At 31.4% G+C, this 18,570-nt stretch overlaps 2 protein-coding genes across 4 annotated transcripts; one reads left to right on the top strand and one right to left on the bottom strand.

Moving 5' to 3' along the window:
- Positions 1–5,255: 5,255 nt before the first annotated feature.
- LOC101205121 (F-box protein At5g39250) lies at positions 5,256–7,981 on the bottom strand. The gene is made up of 2 exons (XM_004147184.3): positions 7,725–7,981; positions 5,256–6,290 (listed from the first exon to the last, which is right to left on the bottom strand). The coding sequence occupies exon 2, from the start codon at positions 6,248–6,250 to the stop codon at positions 5,501–5,503; it is 750 nt and encodes a 249-aa protein (XP_004147232.1). The 5' UTR covers positions 6,251–6,290; positions 7,725–7,981; the 3' UTR covers positions 5,256–5,500.
- An 874-nt stretch (positions 7,982–8,855) lies between these two features.
- LOC101212731 lies at positions 8,856–14,771 on the top strand. 3 transcript variants are annotated; one of them, XM_031881761.1, is made up of 2 exons: positions 8,856–9,372; positions 11,684–11,933. In XM_031881761.1, the coding sequence occupies exons 1-2, from the start codon at positions 9,111–9,113 to the stop codon at positions 11,800–11,802; spliced, it is 381 nt and encodes a 126-aa protein (XP_031737621.1). In that variant the 5' UTR covers positions 8,856–9,110; the 3' UTR covers positions 11,803–11,933. The 3 variants fall into 3 exon arrangements, with proteins under 3 accessions (XP_031737621.1, XP_031737622.1, XP_011650378.1); XM_031881762.1 differs by lacking the exon at positions 11,684–11,933 and adding an exon at positions 10,178–11,638 and having other exon boundaries at positions 8,889–9,372; XM_011652076.2 differs by lacking the exon at positions 11,684–11,933 and adding an exon at positions 14,378–14,771 and having other exon boundaries at positions 8,905–9,372.
- Positions 14,772–18,570: the final 3,799 nt, after the last annotated feature.

The raw sequence follows: 18,570 nt of genomic DNA, 5'->3' as shown, positions 1-18,570 counted from the left end.
TCTATTGATAATTTAGAGGTAATATTTGTTCCATATGTTTTATATGCAATATTGGAAGAAGCCTCCTAAACTCTAAGATATCATTTGAAGAATTGTGAAAACAAACTTATCTAGGGGATGTAATTCTCAAGGTTGGTTTTTCTGATCAAAAGTTGCTTTAATGGATGCAAATGTTTATATGAGTTCCTTGGGTAAGAGTTCAAGAATCAAGATCATCCAACTATTTCAAAATTTTAGATTCCATTATGAAGTTTCTGGAGATTTCTCTAAGTTGTAGTTTGGGTTTAAGGATGGCTTTGCATGGAGAGAGTTGAAGTTGGAGTTTTGATTTTTCAACCGTTTCACTCCCTCTCTTTGCTTCTAACTTATGGACTCTCTGCCTTGTTGATTTTAAAGGGTTCTTATTTGTTTGTAAGTGCTATTGTTTGTTGTATCAGATGTAATTGCTTTATTTTGTTTCATTCTATTTTGAACACTAGTCTCTTTTCATTTTATCAATAAAATGTCTTGCTTCTTTTTAATAAAAAAACAAACTTTATATATTCTTTACATATATATTTACGACAACATATATAACAATTATGAAAATTTTCATACGTGGTGATAATGCAATTCTCTTTTGTTTTGATATGCTCTTGCAATCCCTTATATTAGGGACCAGCACTAGAAAACATTGGTGATGTTTACCACTGTAAGGCTTGAATGTACTCTTTCTTAGTAGAGATTTTCAGCTTTCGACCATTACATTAAAATGATGCAATAAATTCTAGTGCCATGGTTGTTAGTTCATAGACAATTCATATGAGGCCACGTGTAACCATATCTTATTTAAATTTCTTTGAACGGCATGTTAGATCCTCCGTTTGCATTTGTTCAAGGAACACTGGAATCTCAAGGGATTCATTTAAGAAGCTTCCACTCAAGTTTGCTCATAAATAAAGAGAGATTCTTTAGTATGGATTGGTTTTGGACGAGAGTTCTTTGTAACTCTTGCAAACCACCAAAAATGGAACAAATTATATACGGTTCAATTCATGAAAATTGCACGACTCCCTGCCAAGCCTGACGTTTGGAACAACATGAGTGTCTCCCTACTTGTGTTATTACTGATTACTACTAGAATGATTACTTTCACTCTTATATATTCTACAGACATTTTGACTACGATTCTCGAAAGGAAATGGCTCGTCTAAGATAAAAGAGAGATTGTGTGTGAATGTATGACATATTAACTGAGAATGAACCATTTTTGTTTGGTTTTCAGATAGAGCAATCCTTATGAATATTATAAAGGAAGAATTGTTTGTATATTTACCATCTGCACAATTTCTCCGTCTTGAATGTCCCAATTTCTTTGATCCTCCCTCAAGCGCCTTCTATTGTGAATGTTCCAACTTCTTTGATTGTCCCCTCAAGGGCCTTCTATTGTGAATGTCCCAATTTCTTTGATTGTCCCCTCAAAGGCCTTCTGTCGTGAATGTCTCCATTTATGTGATCAAAATTACACATATCTCATGAAAAAGCCATTTTTTTAGTTTAATTTTGGATATGTTGGACAGAGGACTTAGGTTAATCTTTAGGTTAATCTTTTTCTTAAGAATTCTTTTCTTTAATTTTCCATGAAATTAGATTTTATCCAATCTTCATTTTGAATTAACATTTTTTTTTTTTGTAAATGCTTAATTTTTATACCAACAATTAGTTCAATGTCTCAATTTTCATAATTCCATTTAATTCTTGATTTCAACTTTATTTCAATTTTTGTATGATTTATGAAAATTAATGCAAGATTAATTAGAGATTACCTTTCTCTCCACAAAAACTCACTTTAATTCTTGATTGTTTCTTAACTAATCTTGAATTTGATTATGAATTTTCTCGTTCTTGGCCATTTGTTCAAAATTAATTGATCAAATAATTGTACTAAATTGAACAAACTATAAAATATAGGAACCAAAATAATATTTTAATCTATTATTTAATATATTGTTTTATTAACCATCTAATCAAATAAAACAAAGATAAATTAACATTTTAAATTTAAAGCTTACATTATTTCGGATTTGTTTTTAATTTTTTAAGAAAAGAAAAAAGAAATTGATTTAAGTTAAAAATTTAAATAAAGAAAATAGTTGTTATTAAAAAATAAAATTTCAAACGAATTTTAACCTTATTCTGGTCTGGCCTGAAATGAATTTATAAGATAAAAACTATGATGTTATTTAGGGTGACAAAGAATGATGTTCATTGTATTAAAATAAAAGAAATAAATGATATTTTATTAATAGTAATAAGTTACATTGAACGTCTTTACAATGAACAACTATGTCCAATCAAACTTTGTAAATACATGTCTAATTGAAACTGTTGGGAATATAAAATGGAAAGTACTCATCCACATTGAATGCATCTAAATGTATACTATTTATCCATTCATTATCAGAAGGTTCGGTACCAAACTGGCGCTTTCATTTGTGATCGTTAGGCATGATATCCGAATTGTAGATGTTTGGTCTATCATTACAAGAGAATTTTGGTGCCATTATTATGTTGTTGCAATTCATGTTGTATTTCGAATTTCCTTTTAGCCCTTTCATTCTTCCTTATTCGACATAAAACATCTTGGTGCGCCAAATAACCTTGATGCAAGCTATATTCATGCATTATCCATTCACTATGGTGTTTTTCCAACCGGTCATTTTCATACATATACGTTATAGAATTATATAATTTATCACAAAATATCAAATAAAGCAACATCATCACAATTTTCTCATAACATAAAACAAACCCAACAATGACAACATCTATTGAAAACATGTTTAAAAAAAACCGAAACCAAACAACCTACCTAAAGCGCTTGCGGCAATCAATTATTTGTTCATCATCTTCATTTGTAAAAATTGGAGTAGCTTAATTCTCACCACTCCAAATGCCGCTGGTAAGGCCAATCTCGTGGTTGATGTGTGCTGAAGATTGAGTTCTTAGTTGACCTCTTGAGTTTAGTAAAGAGGTAGAGATCTTTTGTCTTTGAAAGTAGATCAAAGTCGAAAAGAGCTCTTTGAAAATTTGGTTGACCTAAACTTAACACCATCATATTTTTTTTTTATCATCTTACTCAATTAGAACAAAGATAAATGAACGTTTTATTATTATTTTTAAATGAATTGATTCAAGTGAAGTCATATTTAAAAAATAGTAATATTAAAAGAATAAAATTTCAAATGAAATTGACCCTATTCTGGTCTGGCCCGGTATAAAATGAACTTATAATCATGAAATCATGTGCCATTAATGTTGGCTCTATTAGTTGTTTATTTGCTTGTGTTTGGTATTTCGTTATGAGAGATTTTTTTGTAGCGTTGGTAAGGCAATCTTGCCACTCCAACGGCTAATCTTGCGGTTTACGGACAATCTTGTCAATAGACAATCTTGCCACTCCAACGGCCAATCTTGTGGTATGGCCGGTTGATGTGTATTGATTGTTAGACTATAAAAAAATAGAGATGTTCGATATCTTTGAAACTTATTTATAAATATTTAATTTGTAACGGAAGATGTTAAATTGATCAATGAACTCCCAAATCATTTTTTATTTGATCAATGTTCCTTATTATTTATTATTATTATTATTTGGCATTATGGTCCTTTTCCACGTCATTTCCTTAATCTTCACACATCCATTTGTTTTGTTATTTCCTTTTCCCATATTTTTTTAACAATTTCATACCCATCTAATTAGCTTCTTCATTATTCTCAAAAACTTTCATCACCAATAATCTTTTCTCCCACCATCAATTTTGTACCCAATCTATCCATTTCACAATCTCATTACCAATCATGTTCCCGGCCATACACAATTATTGTCTCTTACTTATTATATAAAACTTAAGAAACAAAATTTTTACAAAAATGGTTGAATGGACTCACAACTTCAAATGAAAGAAATGAAAAAGGTATAGAGAAAAGAAGATGACAAGGTTTTAAAAGCAGCAGAGCCTACTTCCAATCAATTTCAAAATAGATTTTTTTTTCCAAAAAGAACTTTGTTCATATTTATTATTGATGAAATGAAATGGAATGAAAAATTAAGTAAGTTTACTAGAAATTAAAGTTTTACAGAGTTGGACGTTGGCAACTTCATTTCCAATCAAGCAAGTCCAAAAGCCATAATAACACGTCCTTTGTATAGCAGAAATTCATTACTATTCCAAAAGCGCACCATCATTTCCATCTTCCATGAAAAGCAATGAGATTCATGGTCGGTTTCCGACACAAATAGGTGGAGAGGTGAAAAGACACCTCTAAAATAAGAGAGGAATGTATGTAGCATTGAAGTGAATTGAACTGAAAATGAGTCATTTCTTATTATTGTCGGAAGAGAATGAAAAACTGTTTATATATTTCTTCACTCGAACATCTTTTGGAAACGTATCAAAATTGCAAAGATCCATTTTGTTTAGCCATATATAATCTTGGATATGTATGATGTCTTAGGTTAATCTTTTGTTTCATGATTTCTTTTCTTTAATTTTTTATGTAATTAGATTTGATCCAATCTGATTTTGAGGTAACTTTGAGTTGAAATCACTAATTTTTTTATGAATCCTTGTCAATTTAATTCTTGATTTCAATTTCATTTCATGCAAGATACTTTATGTGTATGAAATAATTCTTGATTTCAATTTCATTTCATGCAAGATACTTTATGTATATGAAAATAAATTTACATCGTTCTTGGTCATTTCTTTGAAATTAATTGATTTTTTTTGTGGTTCACACGTAATTGAACAAACTATAAAGTGTAGAGACCAAAATCATATTTTAACCTATTATTTAATATAAAAGGTAAATGAACGTTTTAAACTTAAAGGTTACATTATTTTCGCTTTGTTTTTATACTTTTTAAGATAAAAAAGAAATTGATTTAAGTTTCTAACTAAAACAATTTAAATAAAGAAAATAGTAATATTAAAAGAACAAAATTTCAAATCAAGTTTTGACCGTATTCTAGTCTAGCTTGAAATGAATTTATAATAGTAATATGATAACAACCGATATTATTTAGGGTGACAAAGAATGATATTCATTGTCTTAAAAAAAAATGATACTTTATTAATAATAATACTTACACTTACCTTGAACTCAGGTAAGCCAAATTTAGATTCTTATTTTTCTCCCATATTTTTCAAAAATCTCATTATATAAAACTTAGAATTACAAAAATTGCACCCACACCTAAGAAACAAAAATGGTTCAGTGAACTCATAGGATGAACAACTTCAAATGAAAGAAATGAAATAAGGTACAGAAAAAAAGAAAGATAATGTTTTAATTAAAGGTGGCAGAGCAAAGTTTCCTTTCAACGGATTAACAAATAGAATTTTCTTCTATAAGGAACTTCGTTCATATTTATTAATGATGAAATGAAATGGAATGGAAAATTATGTACAAGTAAGGATGAGTTTAACGGAAATTAAAGTTGCCGTTGGCAACTCCTTCATTTCCAATCAAGGAGGTCCAGAAGCCATAGTACCTCATCCTTTGTGTTTGCTGCATCACAGAAATCCATTACTATTCCAAAAACATCAATTGCACCATCATCCCCATCGTCCATGAAAAGCAATGAGATCCATGCTCGGATTCCGGAGACAAATGGGTGGAAAGGTGAAAAATCGAGATAGTCAAAAGCCAATGCCCTGTACGAAGTTCGATCAATATAATCGAATACTGACTTATTCACTATCCTTGCAACTTTGTTGGAATCCTTGCGTCCCACAAGCACGGATGCGCTTACGGTGTTGGATATTGGAATTGAGAACCTTGGCTCAACAGTGAGTGTCATCTTGAACTCAGGGACTTCGAGGTGATAACTAAGCAGGTTACCAGTACTAGGTGGTGGGTTCTTCATACCATTTTGGAAAATTCCACCTGAAACAACTTCTGAGAAGATTAATCTGTCTTCACTCCAAATGTCGATAAAAAACTCTAAATCATCAAAGGAAAGTCGAGGGGGAAGAAGCCGTCGATTATTGGGGCGTTTATAAAAGTTTCTATATAGTTTATAGTAGGTATCGGTTGGAGGATGGGATGTTTTGCAAGTTGAAGGCCACTTCTTGGCACACAAGCATTTCCAGAAGTAATCATCTTGAGCGATGTCTCTCCACTGCTTGCACACTGCCATGCAGGAAGCAAGGTCCACACCTTCCAGCAAAGGGAAAATTACCTTCAAAATTTCTTCCCATGTCATTTTCTAAATAGAATTATAACAACAGCGTGAAAATTTGATCCTGCACCAATAAACCGCATTGGCTAGTCAGAACAACACATAAGTACATTGAAGAAAGTCATAACTGTGATGGAAATTTTCATAAGAGGAGTCAGCACATTCTGGTGGAAAGTAAAACATACTACATAAAATCATATTAATTACATTTGGAAGTTATGTGGTATGCATATTTTATATTCTCCATAGAAGAGGTTTCAAGAGAAACTACAACAAGCTTTCATTCTAAAAAAATATAATAAAAAACTAAATAGAAAAAGAAAATAACAGAAAAGAGAGGCTACTATGTGCTAATATGAGAGAATCCAAGTAGATTATTCATGTATACGAACTATACACACGGGCCACGGCAGAAGGTTAATGTTGTTCGACCTACCGTAAAAGTCTTAAAACCACAATCTCCATATCTCTGTGGCTTGCATGCTATTCATTGTGTACATTGTATGACGAAAATCAAAGGAATGGTTACAAGAACAAAGCTAGTTTTCATTATAACACTGCAACAATTATTTTAATGTCATCATAAGTAAGATCCTTGAAAACTACACAGCTAAACATTGAGTAATTAATCAGTTAATTCTGATTGACACCTATTGAGTTAAATATCTATCAAGGACCCTCAATCAATATATAGTCAAATCAAACATTTCATTTTCAGTTCATCATCTCAGTCAGTTTCTTAAGCACTCTCAATCTGGACGTTTGAACAGTTGTACATCAGTTACTTCATGAACTGAAGGGTTCCCCTGGCCAACCAATTTTGTTATGAGTTTCTACTACTTTTCAGCTTAGAGCTTCTATAGATGCTGATTGGTTCTTTCCCAGATACCAATTGCTCGATTATTGGCTTTAGTGTCATTTTAGGGGAATCTACAGAATAGCCCACTAAGGTGTGGTGTGGCACAATCTTTTGTTGAGGCCAAGTACCGAAAATTGGCATGACAGTGAGTTGGTTTTTGGTTCACTCAGTTACTTTCTAATGTCCATGCACCTTCGCCCATGCCTGTGGTTGTTTATTATGATAATTAGGTAGCCATCTCAATTGCCTCTGTTTTATCTTCTCATGAGCATAAAAAGCCTATTGAAATCAATAAAGTTTTATTAGTAATAACGTTTTGTATGATTTCCTTAAAATTCTTCACATATAATCACAACTTCAGCTGGATGATGTGTGCACAACGGCTCTCACTACTCTTGAGTTCTTATCATCATAAACTGAAATTAATAATAAATAAAATTTGAAACAGGAAATGAAAAATCACATTTCTAGTAGCAGAAGAAACAATCATATGTTTCCCAGCTTCATACACATTCGCATTTTGAACTATTGAGTTCTTCGATGACAATGGTATGTGTTAACAGTCAACTGGAAAGCCAGAACGTATAGAATCAAGCAATTAGAAACAAAAATTGCAAAAGAGGGAGAGAGAGATCAAACCCTAGATGATTAAACGACCGATAAGATGAAGAACAGTGGCTTTGACTCCGAATCTGATGATGTGGAGGGAACAGATGCTAGAAGATCGAAAATATCGCACCTCAAAATCTGACGGAATCAATAAAATCTCCGATTAGACGGAGATCAGAACAAAGAGAGAGAGACCACACTCCCAAAAGTCCGACGAGAGAGAGAGACGGGTGGAGGAGGATGTACGATTTGTCTCTCTTTCTTTCTTTGCATTTATTTATTAGTTAATGACTACTTCCATGCAATTTATTTATTAATTTTAACATTATTTTCAATACTAATTTGGTCATAGTTTATCTTTTTTTAGTGTATTTTTAAAATGGTTATTTTTATCTTAATACTTTTAAATTTAGTTTACTTTTATGTTTTCAATTTTATAATGTTCATTTTGATCTCATTCTTAAATTATCAAAATTGCATTTTTAAAAATAGACAAATATTAAACTATTATAAAATTTTAAAAATAAAAAAATGTTAAAATTATTATAAAATTAGATTATTTTGTTTGCTATATTTATAAATAAATTAGGGAAAGTTTGGTAAAATTTGTTATATTTTATAAATAGTTTTAGTATTGTACTGTTTTTTAAAAGGTAAATTTTGATAATTATATTAAATACATATAAAAAATATTTAAATTATAATATGATGTTATAAACACAATTTATTTTTTAATATAATATGTATTATGTAATTTATTATAATGTAGATCGTAAAAATAATATAATATTTGATAAAATATTTATACCGAGTAGAAAAATCAAATATAATAAATTTTGTCTTCGAGTGATTTTGTTGTAAATAGTTTGTTAATTTTTTCTATTTTTAAAAAGAAAACCAGTTATTATAAATTATATAATAATCAATCTTTTGTAACGAGAATTTATTTATTTATTTCGTCAATAGTGATTACTTAGTAAGGTTATTAAATAATAAAGACTACATATGATATTTTATCAAATATAGGTTAAACTCTAACTTTCTACCAACCATACAATAAATATAAAATTAGAGGCTAATCAAAATTTTTAAACATAAAATATATTTATAAATAAATTAACAATATAGTATATTGTCCATTTAAATCGAATAAGTAAGACTTAAATATATAGCAAGTATTTTTCATATAAAATACAACATTTTTTTTCCTTGAATCCTTTCATATCAAATGTGTGTATTGAGATTATCCGCCAAACACCCTAAGCTCTTTCTAAATTTTACGAGACAAAACGGGTTAAACGGCGTGACAATTTACCTACAAATTCCCAATCGCTTCTCAGTTTCCGCCATATCTCAAACTTGACCTCTAAGTCATCCAATCCCCTTCATTTCCCCGGCCACCCGAAACCCAAGCAGATGAAGAGATCATCCAGTGCCTCCATAGTCTCAGATAATAGATTCGTATGTTCCTCGTCGTCTTTGTCGCTATCCTCAATCTTCAGATCTTCCAGTGTCAGTTCCGGATTGGAATCAGAGCCTTACCTGCCAACGTTCAGTCCCTTCTCTCACGCTGCCGAGAAGAAACGTCGCCATCTTAAGCTCGCTAAGATTTTCATCCACTCCATCCCTTTCGTCATTCTCTTTTGCGCCATCGTTCTGTGGTTATTCTCCGATCCAGGTACTGAAATTACTCGAGTGAAAGATGCTCGTAGATCGAGATCGACTATTTGAATATTAAAGATGACAAATAGTTAATATATTTTAATTAGTAATTGCCGCCGGACTTGTAAATATCTTTGTGGATACCAATGGATTATCGATTACACGTACAAGCAGAGTGCTTAAAATCATTGGGAATCCAGTCTGTCGACCTTGTTGTCGTTATGTATGCGCTTCTTATTTTGATACTGTAAACGATTGATTGAATAGAGGGAACAAGGATTGGTGGGGATGTTGTTGGGAATCAGTGATGGCTTATTGAAACTGTTGAAAGACTTGAAAGTGTATACTGTACTGTACTATACAGATTCCAACTCCAAGCTTCAGAACTACAAAGCGACTTGGAGTTGGAATCAATTGAAAACGATGTTGCTTTGTAGCTAAGAAATTTTCAAATGGAAGTGTATACTATACTCTTTGGATTAGGAGCTTTCTTGTGAATGTATTGCTTGATTTTCTCTTTTTATTATGTGATATGTCATTTGACTCGGTATCAGTTTGATATTTTGCTCTCCGTGTCGTGTAATTCAAAACTTGAGAACTTGGTATCTCTTGAACATAAATGTTCAGATACCATATGTTGTTAAAGAAAAAGAAATGAGAATGGAGTATTTCATGGTCTACTACTCTCTACTTCTCTTTTGTTCAAGTATAAATTCGTTTAAAGTTTTAAGGCTGAACGGTGAAGGTTAGTTAGTATTGTGATTTTTGGTGCTGCAAACTGCTTATTTCCATTCTGTTATTGTTATTATTTCTTTTATTAGGAATGAAAGCGTATATACCTCAACAGAACCCAATAAAAATCGAAGGGCAATGGGTAGGGATTGCCTCTCCCCACAAAACCAACCAAGAAAAGCCGTAACTACAAAAGAAATTTGTATGATTTGTAGACCATCAAGAGGCATTGTGTTGGAGTAAAACTCAGAAAGAACCACAAGAAAAAGACTTATTTTCAAACACCGGCTAATCCTTTTCCGCCAAAAATCCCACAGGAGGTGTTTTGTAGCACATTTTCCAACGACTTTTTCCTTGCCACCGAAAAACCTACCATGGAGCACCTCCATAGGCCAATCATCAATCTTCTCAGGTAAACAAAAAACCACCTCTAATGTTGTAAGAATTGCCAACCAGTCTTTTAACTGCAAAAGGACAATGCAGAAGCAAATGATCAATGGATTCCTCCTCTTGAACATATAAACAACATATAGAAGGCGAGATCATCCAATTTTTGAACTTCTTTTGTAGCTTCTCATGGATATCCATTATTCAAGCTGCTATAGGCTAGCCACCATTAGTAGACTTTACCTTTTTTTTGCACTGAAACTGTTTAGTTTCTGCCATATATTTGAGCCGGTTTCTGATCTTGCTTTATGCAGTTCTTGATTACATTCAAAGATCTTCTTGTTAAGTTTAGTCAAATACCCAATAATGTCTTGCTCCCTTATGGATTGCAGATAATAGATATATGCATGTTCTGTTCGTATAGAATTTTTATATTCTACTACTTGTAACCTCATTGATTGTATATTTAAGGGGCTATGTACTGATCTCACTTGTCATCATCAAATAAGTGAAAATATCAGTAGATATTGCTGTCTTTCTTCTTTTCTTTGTACTGCAAGTGCAGTATGCACAACAAAATTGTAACTTCTCTTTTTGGTGAATGTAAAATCTAAATCTCCGGTACTCAACCTATGCACAGCTGTTCAAGATTTAGTCACTTAACAATGCCTAAAAGGTCTTAGAACTCAAGTGTGGCACTATACCTCAGGTAGCATCATTCTATTTTAGAATATTTTTCCTTCTTAGCTAGGATGGCAGGCAGTCAAGTCACCCTTTCATGAGATGTTCTTAGGATTTAGACAAGTCACTATGCTATGTGTTAGTGATGTTATTTATTCCATCTCCTAGCTTCTGCGTGGCAAGGTAAGAAGGTACTTGAAGAGTGAATCCATATGCTTCTATGACTTGAATGGTTGTTTTATTTTTGGAAAATAATTGGGAGTGTCCACAAGTGTCCAGGCCATGGTTGGTTACAATCTACTTAAGACTTAATATCTTAAGAATATCCATGACGATCAAATGTAGTGGTGGCAAATAATTGTTCTTACATAGTGGAAGTACATGCAAACTAGCCTAGACAATTAGACATATATAAGGAAAAAAAATAGGAGTGTCAATGTAAGTTTATGTGGATACGTTCATGAACAGTTGAAAAATCTGATTTTGATATTCAATCCATATTCGTTAACAGAGTTTGTTACTTTCAGGGTTTGTTATGGTCTATGAATCTGTCCTCAGTGTTGGACAACAGATATGGATGTTATTCTTACTTCCGAAACCTTACTCAACGGGTCACTTACTCAAATTATCTTGTTGGATATTGTAATTAACAGGGGGCAACTAAGCTCTGTTAGTTTCCAATAAATACATTTCATCAAATGGAAGTATGAATTATGGTGTATGTTATGTTTATTAAGTTTGTAGGAATGAGAATGCACTTTGAAATCTTTGATTATTTCTGTAAAAATTGACACCCCGGTGTATCGGTTTGTCATTCCCACATGTCTAACTGTTAAAAAGCTTTGTTTACTTATCTCAAAAGTTGTGTTTTGTCTAAAAAACACCTCTGTACTTAAAAATTACACCATTATCCTTGACCTTTCATAAACGTTAGAATTTTGGACGGAAATTCAGAGCTGCGGATTAATGTGGTGGTGAGTCTCTGCTGACATAAAATGAAAATTTGGATCACCACATTGTTTTAGATCCTAATTTTGTCTGAAATGGTAAATGGTAAATGCTTGAAGGGTAGTTTTGACACAGATATGAAAGGTCAATGGTAATATGACAATTTTTAAAAGGATAGGATACTTTTGAAACACAAATTTAATAGATATTTTTTATAAGTATAACTTATTTGTATCCTAGGTGATAGATAGACAGTGGACTAAAGGAGAGCCTATATTCAAAACTTCTATTCTCTGAATCAATGATATTGGTTCTGGTAGACTCAATAAGAGCCGAATCACTTCAATTTTCTTATACTCTCAATGCTTGTCCTTATCCTTAATCTTTTCTTAGCCTGGCTAGTTCAAAATTGGAATTGTCTGTTCTTAGAACAACCTAGGTATTAAATTTGCCTCTGAATTTTTTTTTTTGTTGACATTTTTCTGTTGCACCCAGTAATTATGATGCTGGCGAAGTACCATATTTTAATAATCAGTCAGGTTTTCTATGGATTTAGGACCCACAGACAAGTTTCTGAAACCATGTTCTGTAATTTGCGTAGCATAAATTCCCCAGATCAATAAACAGAATGTTGTTTTCAACTTCTTGTTTCTCAATTGAATTGCTTTACGTGACCGTTTGATTCTTTAGAAACTGTCCTTCCCATTTGGAAGGGCGAAGCCAAAAGAATCAAACACATATAAGAAACCAAGGTTTTCAGTATGTTCATTGCATACATTTCTTATAATGATATTCATACTAACCGTTTATTTGTCCCATCACTTTGATATGACTTGTGCAGGTTTGGTCCAGAGTCTGTGAGTACCCTTAATTTACTTTCCTTTTTATGATGGCTAGATGTTATTTCTTTTTGTTGTGATGTCTGAAATCTGCCCTTGTTTAATTTTGTTGTGCATCTGATGGGTAGGGCATAGTATGTTGGAAGGCCCCCACCCATTTCATTTCATTGGTTTCGTTCTATGAAAATATAGCTGTGCCTTTAAAGTCGAAACCAATAGATTTTCTAGGGGTAAATTGCAATTAATAATCTTGAACTTTGTCCATTGTTTTAAAAATATCCTTGTTCTTTTGAAACGTGTAATATTATTCGTGAACTTCCATAATTGTTTAAAAACTATTATTGGAGTAGAAATCAATTAAATTCATAATTGAATATGTCAATTAAGACTTGAACCCCACACTGTTTTAGGTCATTTCCGCACCTGTTTTGATTCCCAAATTTCATTCAAAATTGTAAAAGAATTTTTACTCCAAAGTAATGTTAGGTAGTAGATGATTAGTTTGAGATTAAGGGTATAACGGTTATTAGTTAAAGAGTGGGTAACTAATAGTCATTACTAAATGTCGTAATAAATAGGAGGGTGGGTAAGCAAGGGGAGGTTATTTTGTGGAATAATCTAGGGCATGGGTGAGTACACTCACAAGGGAGGTTCCAGGTTCCTTTATACTTGGGCTTATGTCTATTGTGTTGATAAAATTTTCCTAAATAGTCCCTATAAATTTCATATAGGTGTTGAGTTTATCGAACCATAGGAACTATTTAATAAGGATTTATTAAATCACATAGACTAAGTTATAGCTTTTAAAACCCAACGGTTTCGTAGCATAATGGTTAAGAGTTTGGATTTAAATTTGAAAAGTTATAGCTTTGAAAGATTCACGCATTAAATTTTAATTTCATGCAAACCACGTAAATTTTAACCTTTTCTTTTTTACAAACTAAACTTTATCTCTTGTAACATACATTTATTCCACTAATGATCTAGAAATGAGAGGAGAGTTTTATTAGCCTTTAGTTTTTAGTTTTTACTTTTTGTACGGAAATTTGTCTTCTATTTGCTTTCATTTTTTCTATTGAGAATTTTGTCATTCTAGATGTTGGATAATGTATTTTGTTTTGTACTCATACGAACTAAAATAATTAATTAACTTCATAGTTGACATTATTTATATATATATATATAAAATTATGTTTTATATGTTTTTTGATGGAGAACATTTAGTATTTTACCTTAAATTTACATATATTCCTATTCTAATATTTTAGTAATCAGTGTATTGTGCCCTATCGTATTTGTTCTCGTGCTTATCGATCACCTAGAGCAAAGGGAAAAACATTTCATTTTCGATCTAAGCACTTGAAAAGTGATTTAGTCGTAAGCAGTTTTATGATGGTTATATTAACGAATTCTAGGTTATGATGGTGTTGGCAGGTTTACTATTCAACTGAGGATGAAAAACTTCCCGTGATGGTTCTGTGGCATAAAACATTGGGCAACTGAGAGTAGTGGAAGATGAAAAGAATCCAATGAAAACAGGTGGATTAAATTGCCCCCACATAATGGCATTCACAGGAAGGGTTGTCGTGCAGCAGTCGTTCTTCTAGATAAGCCATTTCTGTTCTCTTTACTCTTCTTTTTTTCCACCTTCACTATGACTCAACTATTATTTCTATATATCATGTTTTAATTCCTATATTTTTATGTGAATTTTCTTTACTAGATTGAATATAGTTTGGGCACATGTTGGGGAGTCAAAAGAATGTTTAGGGGTTAACTTTTTAAATGAATAGAACATACACTTATTAAATGCTTTTATTTACTTTAATTTTGGAATTTTAAAAAGTCTTAGTAAACGTTTTAGAAACACCTTTGCACCAAACACACTAATTAATCAAATGTGCTATTGGATTCTTTTGGATATGATAATTTTCCATAGTATTAAAGTAAAAACTGTAAAAACTTACTTAAACTAATAGAATTTAATGTGCCCTTGGGTTGGCACAGGAAGGAAAGGAGTTTAAAAATTAAGCCACCTATATAGAATTTAATATCCTACGATACGATGCATGAAAAAGTACAAAAAAAATTACTTAAACTAATCAAAATTGTTCGTCAAGTTTTGGTTAGATTATTGGTGTAACTTAAAAATCAAAGAAGAAAACAAAAAGTTTTGTTCTTGAGTTTGAGTTTGACAATAAAGTAAGTAGATTAACCTGATCAAAACATATATCGAGTTTAGTTAGTATAACGAAAGGTGCTATCGATATAGTTGGTTTCGAGATGAAAACAACGATTTCTTATGTCTTGAGTTTTAAGACGTGTGTGGTGAATTACCAAGACTGAACGAACGGTTGGCTGGTCGATTCAATTATAAACTTTAAAGCAACTTAGTTCAAATTTCTTATAAGTCCTAATAAATTTATCACATTTCTACTTGAGTTACTCTATAGGAGGTTGTTACGTGAAAATAGTGGAGATTTAAATAGTAAAATAGTAAAGTGCATCATGTGATGATTGTTTGAAGTTTGTTGTGACAGAAAGATTGTAATGATTACTTAGTGAGTTTTAAGTATAGTTTATTTGATTTTAAAAACAACATTCATTCTTTATTTTTGTAGCTTTATGCCATTATCATATGCTATTCTAAAAGGTAGGGGGGAGGGGAAGGGGAAGGTGAGGATAAAAGGATGAAGTGATTCTTAATTTGTTAGAGAGAGCTTCTTTTGAAGGTGTGGAATGGAATCCAATGCCTTTATTCTTCCATCTTTTAAAATCAAATATTGAGTTGGACACTTTGGTCTATTGGTTCCTCAGTATCTAATCCCTCTTCTCTTTCACCATGGATTGGTCCTTTACCATTTGTTTATATGTATATTGTGATTAATGTTATTATCTATATTCATGTTTGTTTTTTGTTTTTTGTTTTTTTTTTTTCTTGTTTTTTTTTTTTTTTTTTTTGTCAAATTTCAAGTTTTAATCTTAAAACTTTTAAGTTGGTGACTATAATATTTAATTTTTTTCAATATTCGTAATTGTTAAATCAGATCATGACATATCAATTAATCTTACGATTGACTAACTTGACCTTACAACATTTGGAATGTTTTGTACATTTATTATCCTATGTAGGTGGTTACCTATATACTCGTGGTTGATTTGAATTTCTGTCCAATATAAATCATTAACATATTCAAAATTTTTAAGAACTAGTAGACTTAAACTTGAAATTAAAGAGTTACATGGCTAGTTTAAACTAATTCTTTTACCTTACAATTAAATGGGCATATTCGTGTGTTAGAAATACATTATATTGTGTGACAATAACTACCAACCTATATCCTCTTTTAAATCACCACTACATGGAAAAGTTGTTTGAAAAATCAATAGACTTAGATAATTTTATTAGTTTGAAATGTTTCTTTATTATTTTTAATTTGTTAATTTAACTTCTCTTTTTTTACCAACGTCAGTGTCAGATGGATTTGTTTTTGAATTCCAAATTTTTTTTTCATAATATGGTAAATGAAAAAATATGATAAACGACAAAAAAAAAAAATATTAATATTATTTATAAATATAGCAAAATTTCATACTTGACACAGTAAATTTTTATCAATGTCATCAATAGAATCTAAAATTATTTTTTTATCGTTTTTGTACCGTTATTGATTATTAATTGTTTTTAAGAAAAGTTTATTTACTTCCATTTCTTTTATTTCATAGTCAACTTGTAGAATTGAATCTAGCCAGTTATAAAAAAAAAACTACCTAGTTTATTTACAAATTTGTCTTTCCTAGATATCATTTAAAAGGCTAGGCTATTTTATGCACACACATGTAAAGTAGTTTTTACAAAATCAATGTTGTTTTTTAAATTTGACATGCATTGGAAAAGTATTATTGAAGAACACAAAACAAGAAAAAAGATATTAATTAGTAAACATATTAATGAATCAGGTTTAACTACCACCAACTATGATTAAACAAATGAAATAATGTCTTCTTGAATTTATTCATACAAAATAAAGAATCACCAAGTAAAGATTAAAAAAAAAAAAAAAAAAACACTACCCATCTTCCCTCCCATTCCTTTCTCTTATATATTTCCATATTCACCTCTTGATATTGGATTTTGATGTTTGTTTTGTTAAAAGCCCCCCATGTGAACATCCTTTTCCCACTCACCAATTTTCTTATAAATCCTAGCCCCACCACCACTATTACCTTAGTCTCTCTTTCTCTCTCTCTCAAAAATTATATAATTTACACCCATTTGAGCCATTGTTTATAAGAGACGTTCATTTCGATTTCACGAGATGATAACTTAATCTCATCCTCCAATAGTTAAAGCCTAAGTGAGAAAAAAAAAATAAAGAATGACTGATGATTTTGTATTGATGGACTTAAGAGAGTTTAGATTTTGTTGAAATAAATTGATTGTCTTCATAAATGACAATTGGTATGTTATGTAGTGAACTATGAACTGTGTATGTTTAAATTGACGTATTTAAAAATAATGTGAAAATAGGTACGTTGTAATTGGATGCTTTTTTTTTTTCCTATCCCTTGTAGCTAAAAAGAGATCCAAGTGGACAAAATTCCCAAAACCAAAGGGGAATTTGGCTTCCACACAATGCTTATTTCAACAGCTGTCTCTTTAACTTTTTCTTCACCCCCTCATTCCCTTCCCCACCACAAAGCACCCATCCATTACCTCATTACTCCTTTCTCCTTCCATACAACTCCTCCATCTACCCCTACCAACTAACCCCTCTTTTTCTTTACTCGTAGATGAGCATCGAACCTTCAAAGAAGAAGGCCATACCAATTACGTTTTAACTTGACTCACTTTAAACATTAACAGGCTTTCTTTCATAACTAATTTTGAAGATAGAACATATCAACTTGTAGAGAAGGAGAATAAGGTGATATCGATTATGGTTGAACTCAATTGCATTCTCCTTAATAATTGCTTGCTTACTCTAACTCCACAATTAAATAGTTGTGAATTGTGAAGGACGGTTTGCATTATTTCCCTATTGTTGTCAAATTATTGCAACCCCTCCTTCTCTTATATGGACCAACTAATTAATATCACTACCTCCATAATTCTAATTAGATATCTCTAACATAATTGAATAACCGAAATAATTAGAATTGAACCATAGGACAACCATAACTAGAACAATTCAATTGACATTTATGATATATTAACAACTAGAATGTCTATGGTTTAAGTCTTCCTATCCTATCCATTAAACTTTAGGACGTAATAATTTGTCTTACCCAAAATTGATTTTTTTGTTTTGTTTTATCTATCAGCATAAAATGTATAATTGAGTTAAATTATTATGAAACCATGAACAAGAAACAAGTCTCTCTTATTCAACTAGCAAAAAGAAAAAATGAAAATGCTAACAAATCCCACAAATATCACTCACTCAAGGATGCTCTCAAGAGATGGAGATGGTGAAGAAATTCAAATAAAAAAAGAATACACAAATGAGTATGGAGCTCATAATAATCTACAGCAAATTCAAGTACTATGCTGTGTTAATTAAACCAATACGACGGCCAGTCCACCCAACACCGCCGCAACACCCGCCATGTACCCACCTTGATGG

This window comes from Cucumis sativus, chromosome 3, assembly GCF_000004075.3.
Source record: "Cucumis sativus cultivar 9930 chromosome 3, Cucumber_9930_V3, whole genome shotgun sequence".
NCBI lineage: Eukaryota > Viridiplantae > Streptophyta > Magnoliopsida > Cucurbitales > Cucurbitaceae > Cucumis > Cucumis sativus.
Note: the sequence above shows the minus strand (reverse complement) of the source record. Positions and strands in the feature narration are given on the sequence as shown.

Bases quoted from the DNA above. Each gene is read 5' to 3' on its own strand.
- LOC101205121 (XM_004147184.3), bottom strand. From the start codon at position 6,250: ATGACATGGGAAGAAATTTTGAAGGTAATTTTCCCTTTGCTGGAAGGT.
- LOC101212731 (XM_031881761.1), top strand. From the start codon at position 9,111: ATGAAGAGATCATCCAGTGCCTCCATAGTCTCAGATAATAGATTCGTA. The intron at 9,373-11,683 runs GTACTGAAATTA...TGTTACTTTCAG, and splicing joins GTGGTTATTCTCCGATCCAG to GGTTTGTTATGGTCTATGAA.